The 21207-nt window shown below is 41.9% G+C and overlaps 2 protein-coding genes across 2 annotated transcripts in view; one reads left to right on the plus strand and one right to left on the minus strand.

The window, feature by feature from the left end:
* WASHC4 (WASH complex subunit 4) overlaps positions 1-7210 on the plus strand; it is a 44915-nt gene extending 37705 nt beyond the window's left edge. The window contains exons 30-34 of the mRNA XM_056847545.1: positions 655-751; positions 1266-1462; positions 4275-4374; positions 5757-5851; positions 7056-7210. Of these exons, the coding sequence (XP_056703523.1) occupies positions 655-751; positions 1266-1462; positions 4275-4374; positions 5757-5824 (462 nt within the window). The 3' untranslated portion in view covers positions 5825-5851; positions 7056-7210. The remainder of the gene's footprint in view (positions 1-654; positions 752-1265; positions 1463-4274; positions 4375-5756; positions 5852-7055) is intronic.
* Positions 7211-10885: 3675 nt separating this feature from the next.
* Positions 10886-21207, minus strand: part of APPL2 (adaptor protein, phosphotyrosine interacting with PH domain and leucine zipper 2) — a 38192-nt gene continuing 27870 nt past the window's right edge. Inside the window, exons 12-21 of the mRNA XM_056847546.1 lie at positions 20091-20133; positions 19944-20000; positions 19762-19850; positions 17880-18038; positions 17729-17781; positions 15291-15465; positions 14292-14328; positions 14039-14179; positions 12956-13003; positions 10886-11079 (exon numbers count right to left, since the gene is read on the minus strand). Of these exons, the coding sequence (XP_056703524.1) occupies positions 10948-11079; positions 12956-13003; positions 14039-14179; positions 14292-14328; positions 15291-15465; positions 17729-17781; positions 17880-18038; positions 19762-19850; positions 19944-20000; positions 20091-20133 (934 nt within the window). The 3' untranslated portion in view covers positions 10886-10947. The remainder of the gene's footprint in view (positions 11080-12955; positions 13004-14038; positions 14180-14291; positions 14329-15290; positions 15466-17728; positions 17782-17879; positions 18039-19761; positions 19851-19943; positions 20001-20090; positions 20134-21207) is intronic.

Raw genomic sequence — 21207 nt, forward strand, 5'->3', positions numbered from 1 at the left:
ATGGGCATCTATCTCTGTGAATGTTGTATTTGCAGTGCTAATGTGGTATAGCTTAGCCAGAGAGCCCCATACATTGCATCTGCAGGCCCTGGTCTCAGTCACCAACTTGCCTTATAAAAAAGGGTTACAACTAGCAGGGCTGACTGAGAACTTAAAGACTGCTGTCATGCACAACTGGCTAGGTGAAATGCTGGTATGACTGATATTTCCTCTAACGAAATATATTTAAAATCTCAGCCAAGACTCTCCAGAAGAAAAGGAAAGTTAGAAGGGTTGTTAACAGCACCAAAGGTACATTTTCAACTAGAGCTGGTCTGATGCATGAAGCCTTCCTGGCTTTTGGCTAGTCTTCTGTCACTTAGAAGAAGAAGAGTTGGCTTTTATACCCCGCTTTTCTCTACCATAAGGAGTCTCAAGGCAGCTTACAATCTCCTTCCCTTCCTCTTCCCACAACAGACACCTTGTGAGGTGGGTGAGGCTAAGAGAGTTCTGAGAGGACTGTGACTACTGTAGCCCAAGGTCACCCAGCAGACTTCATGTGGAGGAGTGGGGACTCGAAACCGGTTCTCCAGATTAGAGTCCACCGCTCTTAACTGCTACACCACGCTGGCTCCTGTTCCCAAATGGCATCACCTCTGTGTCTCTTCGTTTTAGGCTCTCAACTTCATAGAACACTCAATCAGCTGCAAGGAAAAACTGAATAAAAAGAACAAAGCTGGGGCAGCCTTCACTGATGATGGTTTTGCCATGGGTGAGTTTAGGAACCTGGGTCAGCCTTCCTGCACACTTTTTTTTTTAAACAATCCTTCCTGAAAAGTCACAGATGCTGTTTAGTGTTATGTTCTTCTTTAAAAGATAGTATGGATTATCATGGTACAGAAAATTTGAGGCTTGAAAAGGGAGGTGCCATAGCTCAGTCATACAGTGCATGGTTGCATATGAATAGTGTCCTAAGTTCTATAACGGGCTTCTCTAGCAAAAGGATCTTTGGGTACCAGAGCTGGGCAAAACCTCTGCCTCAGACCACATAGAGCCCCTGCTAATCAGAGCAAACAGCACTGGTCTGAACTGGAGTGAGGCATCTTCTTATGTGGTCATGTATCTAGTTTGCTGCTAATGAAGTGTATCAGGTATGCTTTTGGCATACTGGATGTTTCTCTTCTGAATTTCCCTAAACCCTACATCTGCCCACAAGTTGAAAGATGAGAGAATGCTAATATTCTAATTGTTTTAGCCTTGATCAAATGGACTTTTAATTCTTCCAGGTGTAGCTTACATTCTGAAGCTTTTGGATCAGTACCAAGAATTTGACTCCCTCCACTGGTTCCAGTCTGTCCGAGAGAAGTATGTGAAAGAGATCAGAGCAGTAGCAAAGCAGCAGAATATTCAGTCAAGTAGTCAAGATGAAAAGCTGCTACAGACTATGAATCTTACTCACAAGCGACTGGATGTTTGTTTGCAGGTATCATTTACTGTCACTCGCATGATTAATTTTTTTTTTTTTTTACTGTTGCCAGCCTGTAGCTATCTAAAGCATTCGGTAGACTTCTGAGGTGTACCTGTAAAAGCTTAAAATTTAAGTTTGTCGTTTTGGCATTAATGATGACAGCGAGGGTGCGTAGCTTTAAAAACTCACAGACACAGGTGCTCCAAAAATTCCTTCTAAAGTGTGCTCCCTGCTTCTCACATGTGCATTATTTCTGCAAGTGGCCTGTAATAATTAATTAATCATTGTAAGTTTAATTCATCACCAATTAAGCTTGTAATTAATCAATTAACCTTTGTAAGTTTTTAAGAGTGCTCCTTATTTATGGTAATATTTCGAGTAGGGGAGCACTCTAAATGGGAACAACGTTCAAGTTCAATCTGAATTGCCTGCATCTCCAGGTGTCTGCTATCTGCACCCCACCAATTTAACCTTCTCTTTGCTTTGGAATTAAGACGCATGAATAGAAGCAGCCAGAGCCACCTCTTTAAGAGGAACAGGGGCAGCTGTTTTGTGTGGTGAGAAACAGGGATGCTGCGAATTTTGCTGCAAGTGTGTTCAGTGGTCGAACTTAGCAGGTTCAAAGATGGCAATCAGGTGCAAGCCAGTCACTCGGTCTGTTCAGTTGGTGACAAGCAGCAGTGAATGCCTGCCGAACCAGTTTAATTAGTGTAGTGTTCGGCCCCTTTCTGAAACCCCCTGGTATGTAAGACCTGAGTGTAACGGCACCTCTCTGACATGAGGTAACCAAAGAGGTTGAAAAAAGAGGGAAAACACTGAATGTAGAACTATCAAGGTAAATTCCCAAAAAGTTAAAATTATATTGAATCAAAGAATCTTTGATCACATTTGTAAATATTAAAAACTGTGTATGTCCATCAACTTTAGTTACATATATAGGTACCTTCCCCTAGTGTAAAAAAACAAACAAATCTTTTTTGTAAAATTACACTTGTACACATGGGGATGTCACACATTTACAAGGATCTTTCCTATCCCCATGTGTATCAATGTAATTTTACAAAAAAGGGTTTTTTTTTTACACTTGGTGGAAGGCTAAAGATACTGAGATTCTGTATAATTTTAGCTTTTGTGGGGAATTGACCTTGGGTTCCCTTGTGATTTCTGCTGCCACCAAAACAGCATGGCTTCATTATCTTTGGTAAAATTACAGAACAATCAACGCACAGGAGCGGCTATGAATTAAAAGTAGATCCTTTATTTTAAATAAAATAGCTCTTTTTACTTAAATAGAAATATAGTTTATTAAGAAGTATAGAAGTTTAATGATTTCAGTGTGGTTCAAAAGTGTAATGGTTTCATTAAGACTCCTAGCTTCCTGGTTGCAGGACAGGTGCAGGTGGTCTTTTTTTTTAAAGTTCTATAAATAGACCTCGTCACAAAGACTTATTTTAACCTTTTGTCACTTAGGCGAATACCTCCACCCAAAAAACGCAGATTTCCTTCAATTCACCACACTTCATTCAATCTTAAATTCTCCTTTCTCCCAAAACCTTCAAACCCAGTCAACTCTGCCTCCTAGTGTACAGCTACCATCCAATCATAACATACTTCACTCACCCATCCAGTCCCCACTCTTTCTTACCTTAGAAGCCTGCATTTTGAGCCACAGTAAACATACTTAAAACCCACATTAATTTTCAGAAATATGTCGCGAAACATTACAATTGGGTTTTTCCAGAACTGTGCGCGTGCAAAGATGTTGCTGATTCAAACTGATTGGCATCCATTAGCATCACTAAGGACTACTTGAACACCAAAGGGTAGGATTTTATTGAAACACAGCATTTATTGATGGATGATTTGTATGATTGGTGAGTGCTCTGAACTGGTTTGCATTGGGTTTTTACAAAACTGCATGCTCAAAGATACTGCTGATTCAGACTTATCAGCAGCCATTAGCATCAATGGAACAATGAAGAGTAGAATTTTACTGAAACACAACATTTATTGATGACTGACTTGTATGATTTGTGAGTTATCTAATTGTCTATTTAAACAATTGCCTGCTGAGCAGAGCAGTTATGCAGCAAGGATGGGGAGGTAATAAACCTCAATTGGACTATGTGAAAGTGTGCATGCGCTAAAAGCCAATTGTGCTGTACTGCACAGTTAGGAAAGATTACAAAGAAATAACCTGCCGAACACTCACAAACTGATGGAACTGTTGAACTGATAGGTGAAAAATCAGGTCTCTGTTCACAACCTGGTGAACAGGGTGCATGCCGAATTGGCAAGTGTTTGAGCATCCCTAGTGAGGGATAGGCTTGATTCTTGGTTATCAAATGGTATGTGTGGGGGACAAGAATGGGACAACTCTGCTTGAAAAAGAGAGGTAGTGGCATTCAGACCGGTATGAGAGCCATCTCATTGCCCTCCCCAACACCTTTACCGTATGTGTGTTTGTTCATTTAAAAGATTGTATGAGAATTGGCTGCAGTTGCTCAACAGTGAACGAAAGTCATGTTCTTCATTAGTATCAAATATCCCTAAACTGTTCCATGGTGAGCCAAACGACAAATAAAACATAAACATGCCTGAAATATAAATTTCCCTGAGGAATGTTTTTCTTCGGTCTGCCATGTCTCCTTTATAGGTTATAGCAAGTGCAATTGATCACTTTGTTATCAATTATTCAGCAGTAATATAAGTAATTGGGGAGTTTCTGGTGTTTGTATACTTCAAGCAGATACTGTAAATATTCTCATTCTTTGGCACATTAACGCTTGCTAAGGATATCTTTCTTGTCTGTTTTTTCCCACCATAGGAATTTGAATTGCTGTATTTCTCACTAAGCAGTGCAAGAATCTTTTTTAGAGCAGATAAAACTGCAGCAGAAGAGATTCAAGAGAAAAAAGAGAGAGAAGGTTAGTGAAGTGTTGCGGCTTCTAAGGAACCGTGCCACCAGAACTGTTATTTTCAAGAGTGATGAAGTCTTGTGGCCCATTCTTGTTCTTAGGAAAACAGTTTTTGATTCTCCTACAAACCTAATTTTAATTACTGGTTTAGGATAACATTTCAAAGTTCGGTGATAGAATTCAACAGTGATGTATAATAGCACAACAGCTTTCAGATGGAGGACAAATTGAGGACTGAAAGATATTAATTGACTAAGGATGTCATCCAGCTGCTGGGAAGGGTTCCACTGAAATCAGAGGGGGTTGCTTGTTTCCAAATGGAAGACCGCATTCTTAAAGCACTGCGAACCCTTCTATGCAAAATTCAGCTTGGTCAACTGGGAACAAGGCAGTTGATGGCTGATTTTTTCTTTTTGTAGATTAATTCCAACTTGATGAGAAATAGCGGACATCCGTTTTCTGTTAATGGCCACTGCTAATGCACTCATTGGCACCCCTGAGGTGCTTTGTTGAATCAATCCCCGAATGCATGCCCAAAGGACATGTTCAGAGTAATTCCAACTTGATGAGAAATAGCGGACATCCGTTTTCTTTTAATGGCCACTGCTAATGCACTCATTGGCACCCCTGAGGTGCTTTGTTGAAGCAATCCCTGAATGCATGCCCAAAGCATGTGTTCAGAGGAACTGGTTATTTGCAGAGATTTGTAATGATATGTAATGTATATAGTGAACCCTAGCTGAAAAGTAGGAATGCATGGCAGGCAGTGGAGCAGCCAGTAGTGGCCATTGTTGCAGGGTGTCCAAGTACTGGGTGGACTGTCACCTGAAGGTTCTGTAGTCTGTGCCATTAAATATACATGCACTTTTAATGATGATCATTGTGAGTAATGATGCAGGTTTTTGTTGCAAAGTATACCCGGTTTAGTGCCTTTATATTTTAATCCAATTCTTCTGAGAGAGTAGTGAGTGTTAACAATCAGCTGGTTAGTATTATGGTATTTATATAAGAATTAAAAAGGTAACGGCAGTCCCCTGTGCAAGCGACGGGTCATTACTGGCCCATGGGGTCATGTTACATCGTGATGTTTACTAGACAGACTATGTTTATGCGGTGGTTTTATACCATTGCCTTCCCCAGGCATATACACTTTACCCCCAGCGAGCTGGTACTCATTTTATCAACCTTGGAAGTCTGGGTCAACCTTGAGCCAGCTACCTGAAACTGACTTCCGTTGGGATCGAACTCAGGTCGTGAGCAGAACTTGGACTGCAGTACTGCAGATTACCACTCTGCACCACGGGGCTCTTTGTGTAAGATTTAGGACTCATTTAAACATAACAGTACAGAGAGTACATTTTTCAGAGGCTTTACCCCCTTTTCTTTTGTAGAAGAATCGGCAAAAACAAGCAACGGAGAGTTGTCTAACTCTTCTTCTGCGGATCCTGTTGTGAAATGAGAGCTCTGGTATGCATTTATTTAGATGGTATGATATATGGCACAGGGCTTTCCCCCTGAACAGTAACTACATTTCAGGTTCAGAAACTATAAGTGGGGGCCCATGAGGACTCACAAGAGAGAACGTAACAAATTCACCCCCCACTGCCCCTTACTGTGTCTGTTCTTTTCCTAGCTCTTGCTGTTCTCAAATTTGCTGACTGGCCCTGCTGTTTTAGTTTCTTGTTTGTCCCTCTCTCCCCCCTCCCCCCGTGGTGATTCTTCTGTCACACTGTTTCCCACTATGCAGGGTTCTACTGTTCTTTGTCCCCCCCCCAATTCTGTTTCCTTTCCTTCCCCTTCTGACTTGATCCTCTCCCCATTATCTCTGACTCCTGTTTTTAAACACACACACCCTTCCAGTGATGGCTAAGTAACATCTAAACTCTTCCCTTTTCCCAGTGTGTGCAGACGTTGCTCCTAACTTTTTTTGGGGGTGGGGGAGAGGGTTACACCCAGTTTTCTTTCTGTAAAGCCTTTTATTATTTCTGCTTACTGGTTTTAATTGTCTTCCTAAGTGATGGTATCATGTTTGCAAACTTCATTGCTATGTAGTGTTGCGACACTCTATTCACTGTGTGATCACTGATTGGCTGGGGTGACTGCTGTGATGAACCTAGAAAGGAAGCAGCAGCAGCTGCCAGGAAAAAAAGGGGTAGAGAATTAGCAGGATTAAAAAAAAGAAAAAAGACTGCTGTAGCAGTCCAAAGTGGATGTTAGGGGAAAGCTGCCTACCCCACTGAGATGGTCAGTTTTAATTGATACTCTTAACTGGCAAATATTTGGCACAACCCTACAAAAATGTAGCTAACGGTTATGGAACTATTTTTCTTTCCAATTTGTAAAGATTATCTTCGTGTTCACCATCTTTTATAGCAGAGGAAGTTGATGTGATCAGCAAGAACAGTTATTACTTCTATAAGAACTTGATGGATATGTTTACATCTAAATTGACATAGAACAGTCAGTGAGCTGTGGGAAACACAGATTTACTTCCCCCCCTCTGCCATGAAACTTCTGGTTGACCTTGCGCCAGTCACAAAAACGCAGCATAATCTTCCTCACAAATGTTAGGATGCAATGGAGGAATGGAGAACCATGTATATCATCCGGAGCTCTTTACAGGATAAAAATGTATATGCTGGGAAGTATAAAATGCATCTTTGACTTGTATTTCTTGCTCTGTTGAATAGAAATCTAAAGCAGTGATGCTTTTTTGAAATTGATGGGACCAAACTGGCATAGAATTTTTCTCCATCTGAATCTGAAAGCGACCCAGCAGCGCCATCCAAGTGTACAGTAATCCTTAATTGCTTGATTTAGATCTGCATTTTGTCATCCTTTCTGTTCAAGTATTCCTTGAATCTGCTGTGTGGCCTAATTTATGATTTTTAAATGTGCTGTTTTGATACAATTTCATGACTTCGTTTTTTTAAAATGCTGATGAGTTGGAGAGATATGAAATTAACATCTTCGGCACTGCCATTTGTTCATTTCTTTCTGTATTTTCTTATGTCCTTCTTAAGTCTTCTGTCATAGAGCAGACCGTTGGAATCCAGAGAACCTGCCAGCTTAGGTCAGCACCAGCCCTTCAGAGACTGACGCTATACTCCCATTTCTCTCTTTGGCTTTTAAGAGTATCATATGGCCTGAAATGCACAGTGCTAACCAAACTAATATGGTCTTGATGATACATTCTTAAAAATAAACGACTTCAGTCTTCAGCTAGGTTTACATCCCTGCATATGCTCTGTTTCTGTGAATATATACATATGTACATTCTATTCTCTTTGTGAATATAGGATGGTAGTCATTACGCTCTGGACTTCTCTACATGCAGTATAACCAATGGGAGAAGCTGCTTCCAATATAACAAGTTATTAGGGGAACTGTTTCCAGTTTTATGTTCCTGCAGCTGCTAGTGATAACATTCCTACTAGCGCCATGCTGTGGGAACTACAGAAGAACCCTTTTATTTATTTTGCGGGGCTTCAAACAGACAATTGTCCTTGCACCTGCGGTGTGTAGGTGTGTGATCCTGAGGGGGTGGGGGGAACTTCGGCAGCCATTTAACGCAAATGATAAAAGCCAGCATATTTAAGATGTGGCAGTACTGTTCTCCCTTCTCCCCTCGCCTGTCTGTTTTCAGGCATGAAAGCACCAATTACAGTCATTTTCCATGGGGTTTTATAAAAGCAGAAATAAAGGGAGACTTTCCCCTCACATCCAGACTTTATGCACTCTTGACTAATTCTTGCCAGGTTTTTTGGGGACATATATATAACAGAACATAAATCTACCCGCTCAGTTCTCATAACAGAAGTCCAAGTGGAAGAGGATTAACCCTAGAAGGGTGCCCTCAGCTGCTATATGGTCTCAAAGAGCTTTTGCAGCGTTGGGAGAGAGGGTCAAAACAGCAAAGACACCAAAGCACTTTGACTGTACACTTGAGCTTCTGACCAAAATGCAGCTTTTGAGGTTAAAATTGACCAGTTCACCTGAACAGTGGTTTATGTTCAAATTCTCAGGAATGAAGGGGACCAAATATAACACCTTAGTCTAACTAATTTCATTAAAAGGTATTTTGTTATCTCACTGGTTTTTTTTTGTCCTGTTAAATAATCTGTAATGTTAATAAATGTAATGTTAGAAACTGAATTCACTTTGCTTTTTTTTCCAAGTCATGGTCTGAGGCTGGATTGTAGTTTCTGAAGGCTGCATCCACAGACAGCAGCCGCCTACACCATAGAGCAATGGTTCCAGCAGATCAGAGGTAGTTGGCAGAGGTAGATTGTTCCCTGCTGCTTGTCCTGAAATTCCTCTGAGGAGTGGGAGAGCCTTGCCAGTAAAATACAATGATGATAATAAGGCAAAATAGCCTTTCTCCCTCTCTGCTGCTATAGGCCTCAAAAGGAAGCAAAAGCAGTGGTTTTTACCCAATTGCTGCAGTGTGTCTCCCAGTCCTCAGCGAGGAGTTCTGGGACTGCTTAGGGAAAGAACTATACTTTGGTATTGGTATGTACTCAATGGTATCCAGAACAGAGCACTGGGATCAGTGTATTCTGGAGACCTACCTTAAAACTGTTATTTCTTATATGGTGCTCTTGCTTCAGAAAGGGAGCCATTAGCTTGTAGTTGAAAGAGCAAACACCACTAAATTATACAGTCTAGTATGTCTGTTTATATTGGACAGAGGCTGCCTGGATTATGGGAACAGACAGACAGGCAGCTGAAATTTCTGTACTTTGTTAGATTGAAGATAATGCAAGTAAGAGACAAGGATGGACTCTGGTTTGAAGTATTTTGTAGTTGATACAGACCTGACAATACTTCAGCATGGTATCAGTTCCATTTAGCTTTAAGTGTATAATATGAATTGAAATGACTCATTGGCAATATCATAAAATGGAAGTATGTGTTTTACACATGAAGGTACATTTCAGCAGGTTGGACTACTTGTTCCCTAGTAGGGGTTTCTTGTAGCCTTGCTTCCTGGGATTTATTTTAAAAAGAGAATGCAGGACCTTAACCACTGGGTTACAGGCACAACAATGCTAGTCAGAGATCACTGAATTTTTGGTTTAACAAGCATCTTTTTTTCAAAGCACTTGTCCAAAAACCCTTCTAAGAGTATTTGCTTCAGGATTGCATACAGTACCACTGTAGCCAGGACTTCGATGATAATGAAACATTCACACCACCCAAGATAGTTCAAATAAGATTTTAATCTAGCATTATCGCTAAACATTTGTATTGCAAGATGTAGGCTTTGCTTAACATTAAAACATTTACTTATAAAACGTCCACAGAGAAAAGAATGTGAATTTCCTTATTAGATCTAGCTCTGTTCTTGCACATTACTTGCACTTAATGACTAGAAGTTGTTTCAGTTCTGTTGCTTCCCAATTCTGTGCTGATCCATGAGCATCAATGTTAAAATTGCACACAAGATTATAAGTTTTGTCTTCTGAAGAAACAGCTTTCCCTAGACCTTGCTTTGCTGCCGCAGTGCATAAATGCTGTTTACTTCAACGTTTCAGGTTAAATTGGGGGAGGAATATTTGTTACTGAACCCCCCCCCCCCACACACACACACTTCTGGTTCTGACCAGCTGTTTGCTGCCACCTCTCTCTCATACCTGGGGAGCAACTACCAAAGCCTGTTCATAGGACAAGGGACAGCATCTGGTCCACTTGTTAACTTTCAGAGCTCAAGTGCCTGCTTCACTGAATGTACAAATATGGTCCCCACAAAAATGGAAGGCACTTAGAATAATATTAAAAGCTTACTCCAGCTACAGTATAAAAATAGATATTATTAGGAAAAGTGTTTATCAAATAGTTTTGTAAACAGCCTAGCACAAAAGTGTTATACTTTTAAAAGTACACCAGCGCCTAAAACAACTTCACGTGGAATTAAACAATGCCTTTCTTTTAAACTGTTAAAATACAGGACTAGACTGTGGAAAATAAAAGATTTCTTCAAGCTGTGTATATTCCAGGTATGCTATTGAGTGCTGCAGTCAGCCTCCTGAGACCCTCCAATCTCTTTTCCTTGTGGGTAAGAAGATGAGACTGAATAGCTGGGTGCAATGTTTGGTCAAATCTTACAAACTATGGTGTGTGGGAGGGGCGAAGTTTGACCCTTCCTTGACTACCATAAGCAGAAATGTACATTTACCTACCTTACACAGATTGCAAAATTATGCTGTCTGAATACAATCAATTCAAGCAGTGCACATAGTCCTGATTACAGTAGGAAACTCAAAGTGGCCGGATTTTCAGGTCTGATTCCTAATGGAATAAAACAGGGCAACACGGTGGTCCAGCATCTCAAGAACACCCCCACAAAGTATGTATGTCTTGCATTAAAAATGTTGCTGGTAAGCCACCAAGCTGTCCTAAATGCTAGCAGCAGGTGACTTGGTGCTGATTGCTGGAGGAACTTCAAAGATTGTCACCACACCAAAAATCCATGCCCAGTTCTCCTCCTATCACCAAGAGGAACCTCACTTGTGTTGGATCACAACTGAGAGCACAGAATTTGACCTGTTATGTGCAACATCAAATCCCCTAAATTACAACTTATGCTTCAGACTCTTCCTGCCCATCTCCAAGCTCAGCAGCTTCTTTTTCCGACTGGTCATTCAGTAGCATGAATTTCCCATCATTGGTAAAGGGCATGGATGACATTAATTGAGCCAGTGCTTCTGGATCCTAACAGGGAGATAATACAATAAAACAGTAATGGAATGAAGTTAGTGAACACCATGGGATTTCAGCTCATAACCTTGTGCACTGCACATTTTAAAATACTAACTATTGCCTTACAATATGACATACAAACTAGGTAAACTGGCAAAAACGTAGTTAATACAGGTTGTATCACACTAACATCATCCAAGACTCTTCAGCTTAATTCCCACTGTATGCTTGTCCTGTTAGACATAATAGATGAAGCGTAGGAGAAACTCTACTGAAATTTTGGGTAATTTTCAAAGGATGGACTTCTGGTACAAGAAGGGGCTTCTGCTCATGCAAGTGATACCCCCAGTTCCACACCCTCACTGCAGTCTTTGAGGATTAATTGATCTTAAGAGAGCTTTTGGGGTGGGGCACAGAGGGGCTGCAAAAAGGAAAGATAAAGCAGGAAAACCCCACAGTGTGAGCAGAACTCCTCTCGTGCATCCCTAGATCCCATCCAGTCCAGGTCCCAACCAAATTGGTATTTGTAAATTGTCTCCCACATTGTTAGTGCTTCCTGATTAACAATGCTCCATTAAGCAAACCTCCACAAAATCCTAGCTGCTAAATCTGCAGAACATCTGTGCATTTCCAAAGGCTATGTTGATGTAAATGTTTAGTATTTGAGCAACAATTCTTAGTGCAGAGAGAAACACTGGGAATGGATTCGCAATGAACAATGTTGGAAGGAAAACCGTTCCGTCAGATTTACCTTCTAAAGAACTACGCTCATTTTATCTGTTCTTCCTTTTTCATTTCCCCACCCCTAAGTCCTGACTCTCCACAGTGATCACTTGATTAATTTCTAATAGTTCAGGCATTCCTAAAGTGGCATTTTTGAGGAAGTCCACTTGGATGAGTGTTGTTTCCACATTCATTTCCTTTATTTATTTCTATTTAGATATTCATATCCCACTTTTCTCCTCAATGGGGATCCAAAGCAGCTCATATCAGTCTCCCCTCTTCCATTTTATCCTCACAACCATCCTGTAAAGGCAGGTTAAGCTGAAATAAGAATGATTGGCCCAAGGCCACCAAGTTTCCATGGCAGAGGGGGTTCAAACCTTGGCCTCCTAGATCCTAGTCCCGTGTTGGCGAACCTATGGCACGCGTAGCCCTCTCTGCCGGCACGCACGGTTCCTCCAAGCCGCTGGTCTTTCCGGCTCTGCCCACCCCGGGTGATCTCCAACCAATAGAGATCTGTTCCCCTGGAAAAAATTGCCACTTTGGCAATTGGACTCTATGGCACTGAAGTCCTTTCCCAAACCCCGCCCTCCTCAGGCACCACCCCAAAAACCTCCCATTCATGGCGAAGAGGAACTTGGCAACCCTAGCCTCTCCCTCTGGGCCCCCTCTGGGGGTGGTATTCCGGTTAAATTGCCGCATTGGCACTCGGCAATAAATATGTGGGTTTTCGGTTGCAGTTTGGGCACTCAGTCTCTAAAAGGTTCGCCATCACTGTCCTAGTCCAATACTCTAGTCACTATACAAAACTGGCTAAAGGAAAGCCCACTGAGTTGAGTGGGAGCTAATTACATATATGCTTGTTCCTTCTGCTGAAATCTGTGTAACTAAAGAAGATAGTTTCCATTATTGGTTCATACCCAGACAGTGTCATCAGATCATGGCCACTATATGAATGTTCAATAACAATCTGACTAGGTAGCCAATTTCTGTATTGAATTAATCTAGGAATGTGATTCATCCTTTGATCAAATTGACGTAGTATCAGAGTGACCAAGAACTGTTTGGGCTGGAGATCATGTAGCAACGTAAAGGCCCCAAAGTTACAGTCCTGCCCAAAAAGCGGAGATGAAGGGATATGGAATTAACAAGAGCATGATGTTACCTTACGTGCCTCAATGATTTCCTTTCCTAGGCCTATTGCATAGCAAATCTGCAGAGGAAGAAGAAATTGCCTTAAGAACGACTTGCAAAAATGTCTTCCCTGTCCACCATCCTATGGACAGATAGCTGTTTGAACACATTCAGACGAGATGCAACCAAAGGACACATTCAGACAAGATGCAGCCATACGACTGTTTCTGAAACCTTGCTCTGCTACCCCAGGATCAGGCTGAGTAATGCCACTCAGCAACAAAAAAGAGAGGCTCTGTTAACTCACTGACACTGTCCCATTCCCTTGCAATACTCTTCCCCACCCCACACTGCCAATTATGTGGCAGGTGGTTTGTATGCTTATAAAAGAAAGAAGCAGGAGACATTCTCAAACACTATGCTGGGAGTAATGAGTAGGATGTAGAACAGCGGTGGGCAACTACAGCCTGTAGCCTCACAGTCCATAATTTCTCACCTCTCGTCTACATATTTACATTTGGCTCATGAGCATTTTGATTTGCCAGCATGGGCTCCTTGCGCCAATGCTCCCCAAAGGGCTGAATAATAACTCTATGAGCTACATGGTGCAAGAGAGGGCCACATCTGGATCTCTGCCCCCTTTTGAGGGCTCTCAATAGCAGGCAGAGAACTAGATATGGACTTCAGGTTGAACGCTTTGCCCCCTTTTCTGTAGAACCTTTGCAAACACTTGCCAATGATGCACACAATGAAACTATACAGCACAAGAGGATAATGTTTTACTTCCAGGCCTTGGCCAGAAACGAACAGACTGGCCACAAGAACTATTTTCCAAGTAGGTCCTACGAAGCTGAGGAGCCACTGCCATAAACAGAGGCATTTTGTGCCACTCCTTCACCATCTTATTCAGCAGAACTGGAATATACTCTTCAAATGGCAAATGTTCAAGTTGAGGAAGCTATAAATCAAGGTAATTGCTAAGAACAGCAATCTTGGAACTTGTTTGTTAGCAATCTGGGCAGGGTACATGTTATCCCAACTCACTAAATTGCTACAGATGATTACAGCTGGAATTTTTTTTTTTAAGACATTAAGATCAAAGCCATCTCCAGACCTTTTCGGCTTCTGTGTTGCTCTCAAAGACATATGCGCTCTTGGAATTTTCACCTGGAGATTCGGCATCACAAACCACAAACCCAAGAAGCCGCTTGTTATCTTGATGGGCAGCAAACTGTGTCACACTGGCAAGTTCAAACTGGAAAAGCAGGTTTAAGAATTTAGATGAGCAGATGCTTATCCCACAAGAAAAGCTTAGCTTTTGAAAGGTATTGTTTCAGTATTAATAGTGCGGGGAAGAATCTACTTACACTTGTTCTTGTAACTTGGGTTTGAGGATCTATTAATCTGCAGTTAAAATAAAATGTTTTTAAAAAAAAGAAAAATAATTCATATTAGGTTTTTCCCATGATTTAAGAGCACAGAAAGAACAGATGCCCTGATTGGGTGAGGTAATCTTGGCCATATACCAAGATGTAATTCTTGGTAAGCAATTGTGATGTACAGTTTTCAGAGCAATTCTAAACAGTTTACACTCTTCTAAGCGATTGATTTAGAAGGGTATCTAAGATTGTACTGTTGTTGCTTTTTACTGTAGTTCTTTTGCTGTGTGCCTGGCATAAGTTAACATATACTGCCTTGAGCCTGATTAGAGACAAGCAACTTACATATACTTTTTTTTTAATAGTCATGCTAGCTCAAAGTAAAGTAGCTACTTCCCTACTGAAACCAAGGAATGGGTTTACTTGTGACTAAAGTGGTCAATGTGATTTTAGTCATAACTAGGTTGGATCTGGGTTAGAGCCACAAACTGGATCTCCAGACTACTTGTACTACTAGTCCATAAACTCTTGTGTATTTTAATACAGGAAACAGATCTTCCAAGTTTACATATACATGTGCACAGTGGATCTGTTCTTTGTGTGTGGACTGCTGCCAGAAGCAGTGGATTTCACATTCAATGAAAGGCATGTGAGGAAGGTGTGACAGTTTTTCACTACAGTACTAGATAAGGCTACAGACTTAACCAGGTCCTTCTTACAATATTGCTGACCCTCCTCCCATTTCATTATCATGACAATCCTGTGAGGTAGGTTACGTTAGGTTGAGTGTGTGTGACTGGCCAAAGGACACTAGACAGCTTCCCTAGCAGAGTGGAGATTTGAATCTGGGTCTTCCATATAAAGTCCAACAGCCTAGCTAAATGTCACCTCAAGAATGCTATTGACAGGTTGGATAAAGAGGGCGGCAAAGAGAAGAGAGGGAAAATAAAAAATGGTGAAGTATCCAGGCAGAAAGTTTGGACTTACTTCAGGTCGTAGCTGGTGACCAAGAGGTGGGATTCTGTCATACGGAAGATGTTGTGAATGGCCCGAGCTGCCAGCACCTGCCTCATTGCTTCATAGATCACTTCAGTGGTATGATCTGAGTTGACAGCCATAGACCCTAGAAAGCGAACTACAAACATCTGCTGCAAGAGTGAATCTGGAAAAGAAAAGAAAGGAGCATCTTTTCCCTATGTTGATTTTAATTCCTTCTCCAAGATGGCAGCTACTGCCATTCTGTTCTAAGAGAAGTATTTTCTTCAGTGTAAGTGACTGTTGGGTCAGTTGGCATGTTGCAGCATTGACTAGTATATATGAATGCATTCTCATGTATCGTAAAAAGACTGTAACTTCACCTCAGACGGCGCTTTTCATTATTGAAACACTTATATTCATAATTCAAAATATTGCATCACTAGGACAAAGGAACCAAAAAAAAATCCCATTAAAAAAAGTGAAATCAACAAACCCGTAACAGGTAGAGGAGAGGGGAGGGGCTGTGGCTCAGTGGTAGAGCATCTGCTTGGCATGCAGAAGGTCCCCAGTTCAATCCCCGGCATCTCCAGTTAAAGGGACTAGGCAAGTAGGTGATGTGAAAGACCCCTGCCTGAGACCCTAGAGAGCCACTGCCAGTCTGAGGAGACAATACTGACTTTGATGGACCAAGGGTCCGATTCAGTATAAGGCAGTTTTGTGTGTTCATATAAGAGAATCCTCATCCATAATTGATTAAAATGAGAGCGACAGCAATTTACCTAAAGTAGGCGGCAGAAAGAACATGCTTGACGATTGTTCTGAATCTGAACTGGGATGATGCTGGATGAGCCTTAAGAGGAAAGTTCTCCTGTCTCCAAAATACAATTGAGCAAGCCTGGTGCTGTGTAACCAACAGTCTACTATGCAATAGATGAGGAACTCAGAGCTGAGTTTCCTCAGGTGGTCTTGTGTTGAGAAGAAGCATTTGGGGAAACTGGAGCCAAACTATTTAAAGCTTCGGAAGTCAACCAACTACCAGACTGGGCCCTTCAGAAGCAAGCAGAAACCTAACAAGGGTGCTTCAGAAGAGGTGCAATCTGCCCACTGGGCTTCTCTCCTCTTAACAAGCAGACAGTCACGTTTTGATAACTTTTCAAAGGCAGCCCCCCACAGAGAGCGTGTTACGATAGCCCAGTCTGGAAGTCACTGACAAATATGGACTATAAGCCCATCAGAACTGAGCTGAAAGGCCACCAAACCTGTTTAGAATGTCAGGAATCCTATGGGTTTCCAGCACTTGAGATGGAGAAAGCTTTCCTCCAGATCAAGCTGATGAGTGACCTGTTTTTGTAACTTGATTTGCCTCCTAAGCCATCTGGAAGTACTGCATTATCGGTCATTTAAAGAAAAACAATATAGAAAGGAGACAGTGTAACCTCCCCCAAGCACCTTCCAAAACGACACTATACAGTCTGCTTTTTACAAAAAAAGACGTTGGTTTTGTAGTCATGAACTTCCAGAATCACACATAGGTTTGTCTTCTGCACCATACTAGGCAACATATTCTGAGGATGCTGATCAAGTAACTTAATTTCCCACTCCCAACCAAATCCTTCCTACACTGTTATATACAGAAGCAATCATTCTTCTGAATGCCAGATTCAGGGAAACACAAGCAGGAAGCTACTGCCTCCATTCCTTGCCTTTGAGCTTCTGGAGGGCATCTAGCTGGTTGCTGTTGGAACCAAAATGCTGGATTAGACAGATCGTGGCACAGAATGGTAAACTGCAGTACTGCAGTCAAAAGCTCTGCTCACGACCTGAGTTCGATCCCGATGGAAGTCGGTTTCAGGTAGCCGGCTCAAGGTTGACTCAGCCTTGCATCCTTCCGAGGTCAGTAAAATGAGTACCCAGCTTGCTGGGGGTAAAGTGTAGATGACTGGGGAAGGCAATGGCAAACCATCCCGTAACAAAGTCTGCCTAGTAAATGTTGGGATGTGACGTCACTGCATGGGTCAGTAATGACCCGGTGCTTGCACAGGGGACTACCTTTACCTGGTCTGTTCCACCGACAGTTCTTGCATTCTTAGCGATGAACAAACAGCCACTTTGTTCAATAAACAGCTAGATTCAAGTCCAGTAGCCCCATAGAGACCTAGAAGATTTAGTGCACCCAAAAGTCTCGTTGGTCTCTGAAGGGCTACAGGACTCAAATCTAGCTGTTCTCCTGCAACCAACACAGCTACCCTCTGAAACTGTTGAATAAAACTGGGCCAGAATTTGAGATAGGGAAAGCTTCCCTTCAGGTCAAGCTGACAAGTGACCGGTTTTTATAACTTAGTTTGCCTGCTAAGCCGCCTGGAGGTACTGCTGGATGGGCAGGAGGGTATTATCCCACATTGTCTAACCCTACTCTATTGTTTACAAATAGCTCTAATGGTCCTTACCTTCCTCATTCTCCTTCTGGCCATCTTCAGACTCTCCAAAAGGGTTTGTGCGCCTGCAGTGCAGAAGATGAGCAGCTGTTGTTATACGAGCACCTTTTCATATGTGAAAAGGCTCAGTAAGAGAAAGGGAGTGCTTTGCCAGCGACTGTACCTGCCGCCCCTGTTCTGATCCAGGAACTCCATGGCAGGAAGCACAATGTCAAACTGGATTGGTGTCCCAGGTGCAATTAGCTCAGCTGAGTCTGGAACACTGGCAGGCTCATTAGGGACCACCTGGGCATTCTGTATCTCCACATTCTTCACATCCTGGCTAAAACAAGAGACAACAGATTGCTTCCGTATGACAAAAACAATTATGTCAGATTCCTGAAAGAGTGGCTGCAGTAAACTGAGAACCAGGCAGGCAAAGACAATGTCTATAAGCCAGCATGGTGTAGTGGTTAAGAGCAGTGATTTCGAGCGGTGGACTCTGATCTGGAGAACCGGGTTTGATTCCCCACTCCTCCACATGAGCGGCAGAGGCTAATCCAGTGAACCAGGTTGGTTTCCCCACTCCTACACATGAAGCCAGCTGGGTGACCCTGTGTTAGTCATACTCTCTCAGCCCCATCCACCCTGTGTCTGTTGTGGGGAGGGGGAAGGCAGGTGATGGTAAGCTGGTTTGATTCTTCCTTAAGTGGTAGAGAAAGTCGGCATATAAAAACCAACTCTTCTTCTTAAAAATGTAACAGCATTTAGATGGCTAAAGGCTTAACTAATCCATATTTTCATGTCGCATATGTTCCAGTAGGTTAAATATATAAGAATGGGATGAGAAAATACAGGTAGATCTTTCCTTTATTAGCTGGAATCCCAAGTAAACATGTATGTGCATGTGTTCACTCACAGGAAGCTGGTCAGCCTAGCAAAATTCAGTATTTAAACACACTCAGCTGCCTTATACTGAATCAGACCTTTGGTTCATCAAGGCCAAATTGTCAACTCAGACTGGAAACAGCTTGCCAGGGTCTCAAGCAGAGATCTTTAGCATTACCTGCTGCCTGGTCCTTTGAAATGGAAATGCCAGGAATTGAACCTGGACCTTCTTCACACCAATCAAATGCTTTACAGTGAGCCACAGCCCCTTTCCATGCTATTTACATGCCATATCATGATACAGGTGGTAAGATCAGTCTCACACACACATTAAACATTTACAAACCAAAATATGCATTCTGAAATAATCACATGGTACAGTCCTGCAAGGACTATGATCCTTCAAAACATGGTGGGAGGGGGAATCACATCTTTGAATCTCCACCCATCAACAAATTGCCTCATAACTAGTGCATGCTGAAGATCATGTCCCTGGTTTTTCTTCTATTTTTGATGTTCGAAAAGCACCCAAACATACAATCCCCCAACTCTAGTCTGAAAGGGATGCATTCCTCTATCACATAGTATTTCTAAATGTTGAACTTTACTTTAAGACTGATACACACCAACAGCATCCCCCACAAATCAAAGTATTGGTTTACATGTAGGTTCAACAGAAAAAAATGACAAATGCTACCACTTGTACATCTGTAAAAGACTGAAATACACAAAGTTGTCTTATAGCCTGGATCACTGGATACGGTGCTATCATTGTGCCATACGAGTCCTTTCTGGACATTACAACCACATGTACTGAGAAGCCACCAACAGAAGCACACACTACGCATGATGCTCCCAATACACACAGTCACCATTTCATGTGAACAGGGCAACTCAAGGATTTTTCTATACCCTTGTTCTCATGGAACAAATTTGCACCTTGCCCTGTTCACACAAATAGGGATCATGCGCATCATCAACCTCTTGGGCAGCAAGCACTCCCACTGGCAGACTCCTGGTACGCAGGGGATGTAATGCCTAAAAAGGACTGCAGTTGTGAATGATCACAACACGATGCAACAACAGCGCAACATCCAACGATGTGCGGCTGCTGCCTTATATTTGGTCCGTCCTTCCAGCTGAATAGCTGCAACAGCTATCCCAAACATAAAAGTTACCTGGGACATAGATGTTCCTGTTTTTTCCCAAAGCTTGTGATTGGGGTCACGGCCTGTAATGCTGTCTGGTTCAATTTGATGGCCACTGCCTAAAGAAAAAGATGTTGCCTGAAGTCAGTAGGGGTGAATTAAGATACTAAGAAAATACAGAGGACTATTTTAAGAACAAAAAACCTGCTCACTTCAGGATTGTCGGTAAGATAGATCTGTCGCGAGATGTTGTTGATTGCACATATCCACTATAACAGCAAGAAAGGAAAGAAAAGTGAAGATCCTGAGCTTTTGATTCCATGCAAAAAGAAAAACCATTACAAAGTGATTTTTTTTACCTCCTCATATTCTTTCTTGCTCTCTGCCTGAAGGGTTATGCCTCTAAAAGGAAATACATTGGAAGTTACATTCTTTCCTTGGACCACAATTATGATGCACACATTCAGTTCTTCTACAGAGGGAGCATGCAAGGACGTGTGTCTGAAGATCCAGCAAATCCCATCACATCTAAAGAGAACCTCTACTTGTCACACACATTCAAAATCAACAAAGCATAAGGGTTTGGGATAACCATGGGGTGAACATAAGACTGCAAAACCAAAAGACCTCTGGCTGAGGAGTCTCAAACAGCAGCTAGCCAAATGCTTCCAAACTATCAACAAGCTTTTGGCATTTTTGTTGCTTTTGTGATTATTCCCCATATGCTTATGTAAATCTTTAAAATGAAGGATCCCAAGTTTTCGTCTTTTGGGTGATGTGTCTAATTTTTCCCCCCTGTATGGGATGAACACTGGGTAGAAAATTACTATTGCCCTGGATTTAAGTATATAAGAAAAGCTCTTCTGCATCAAACCAAGATCCTTCTAGTTTAGCATCCTGTTCCTCACAGTTGCCCATTAGATGCAGCAGGACATCGACTGAACCACCCTTCCCTGCTAACTTTTGAGTACAGGTTTATATCTGGCTTTTCATACCCATGCAGAATTGTAGCATGGTGAACTGGCCCCTACCAAATGCTGTCTTCTACATAGGTGTTTTTTTTTTAAAGAACAAAAGCACTAATTTTGGAAAGATGGCCATTCTCTACCATGTAGGTAACACTTCCTTATTTCAGGGTACCCAGATACAAGACAACAGGCATCCAGTACCTATAGAAGGTGTGTAAAAGAAGTTGTCAAGTGCCATGCAGGAGTGAAAAGGAAACATACATTGATTAGAATGGTGTAGAAATATCCCTATTTACCTAGGAGTATGACTTGTAATGCAGTAGTGAAAGTGGTCAGTATGACCCCTCCCCTCCCTAAGCAGCTCTGGGCTGGGTCTTAATTTCTGGATTGCCAACTACAGAATAGCATGGAAAACCCATTACAACCAAATGCCTGAGTGTTAATTGTTTATGAAGTCAGGAGACTTTTGCTTTACATATTTGGAAACCTCTTCAAAGGACAAAGAATT

This window comes from Euleptes europaea, chromosome 3 (assembly GCF_029931775.1).
Source record: "Euleptes europaea isolate rEulEur1 chromosome 3, rEulEur1.hap1, whole genome shotgun sequence".
Classification (NCBI taxonomy): Eukaryota; Metazoa; Chordata; class Lepidosauria; order Squamata; family Sphaerodactylidae; genus Euleptes; species Euleptes europaea.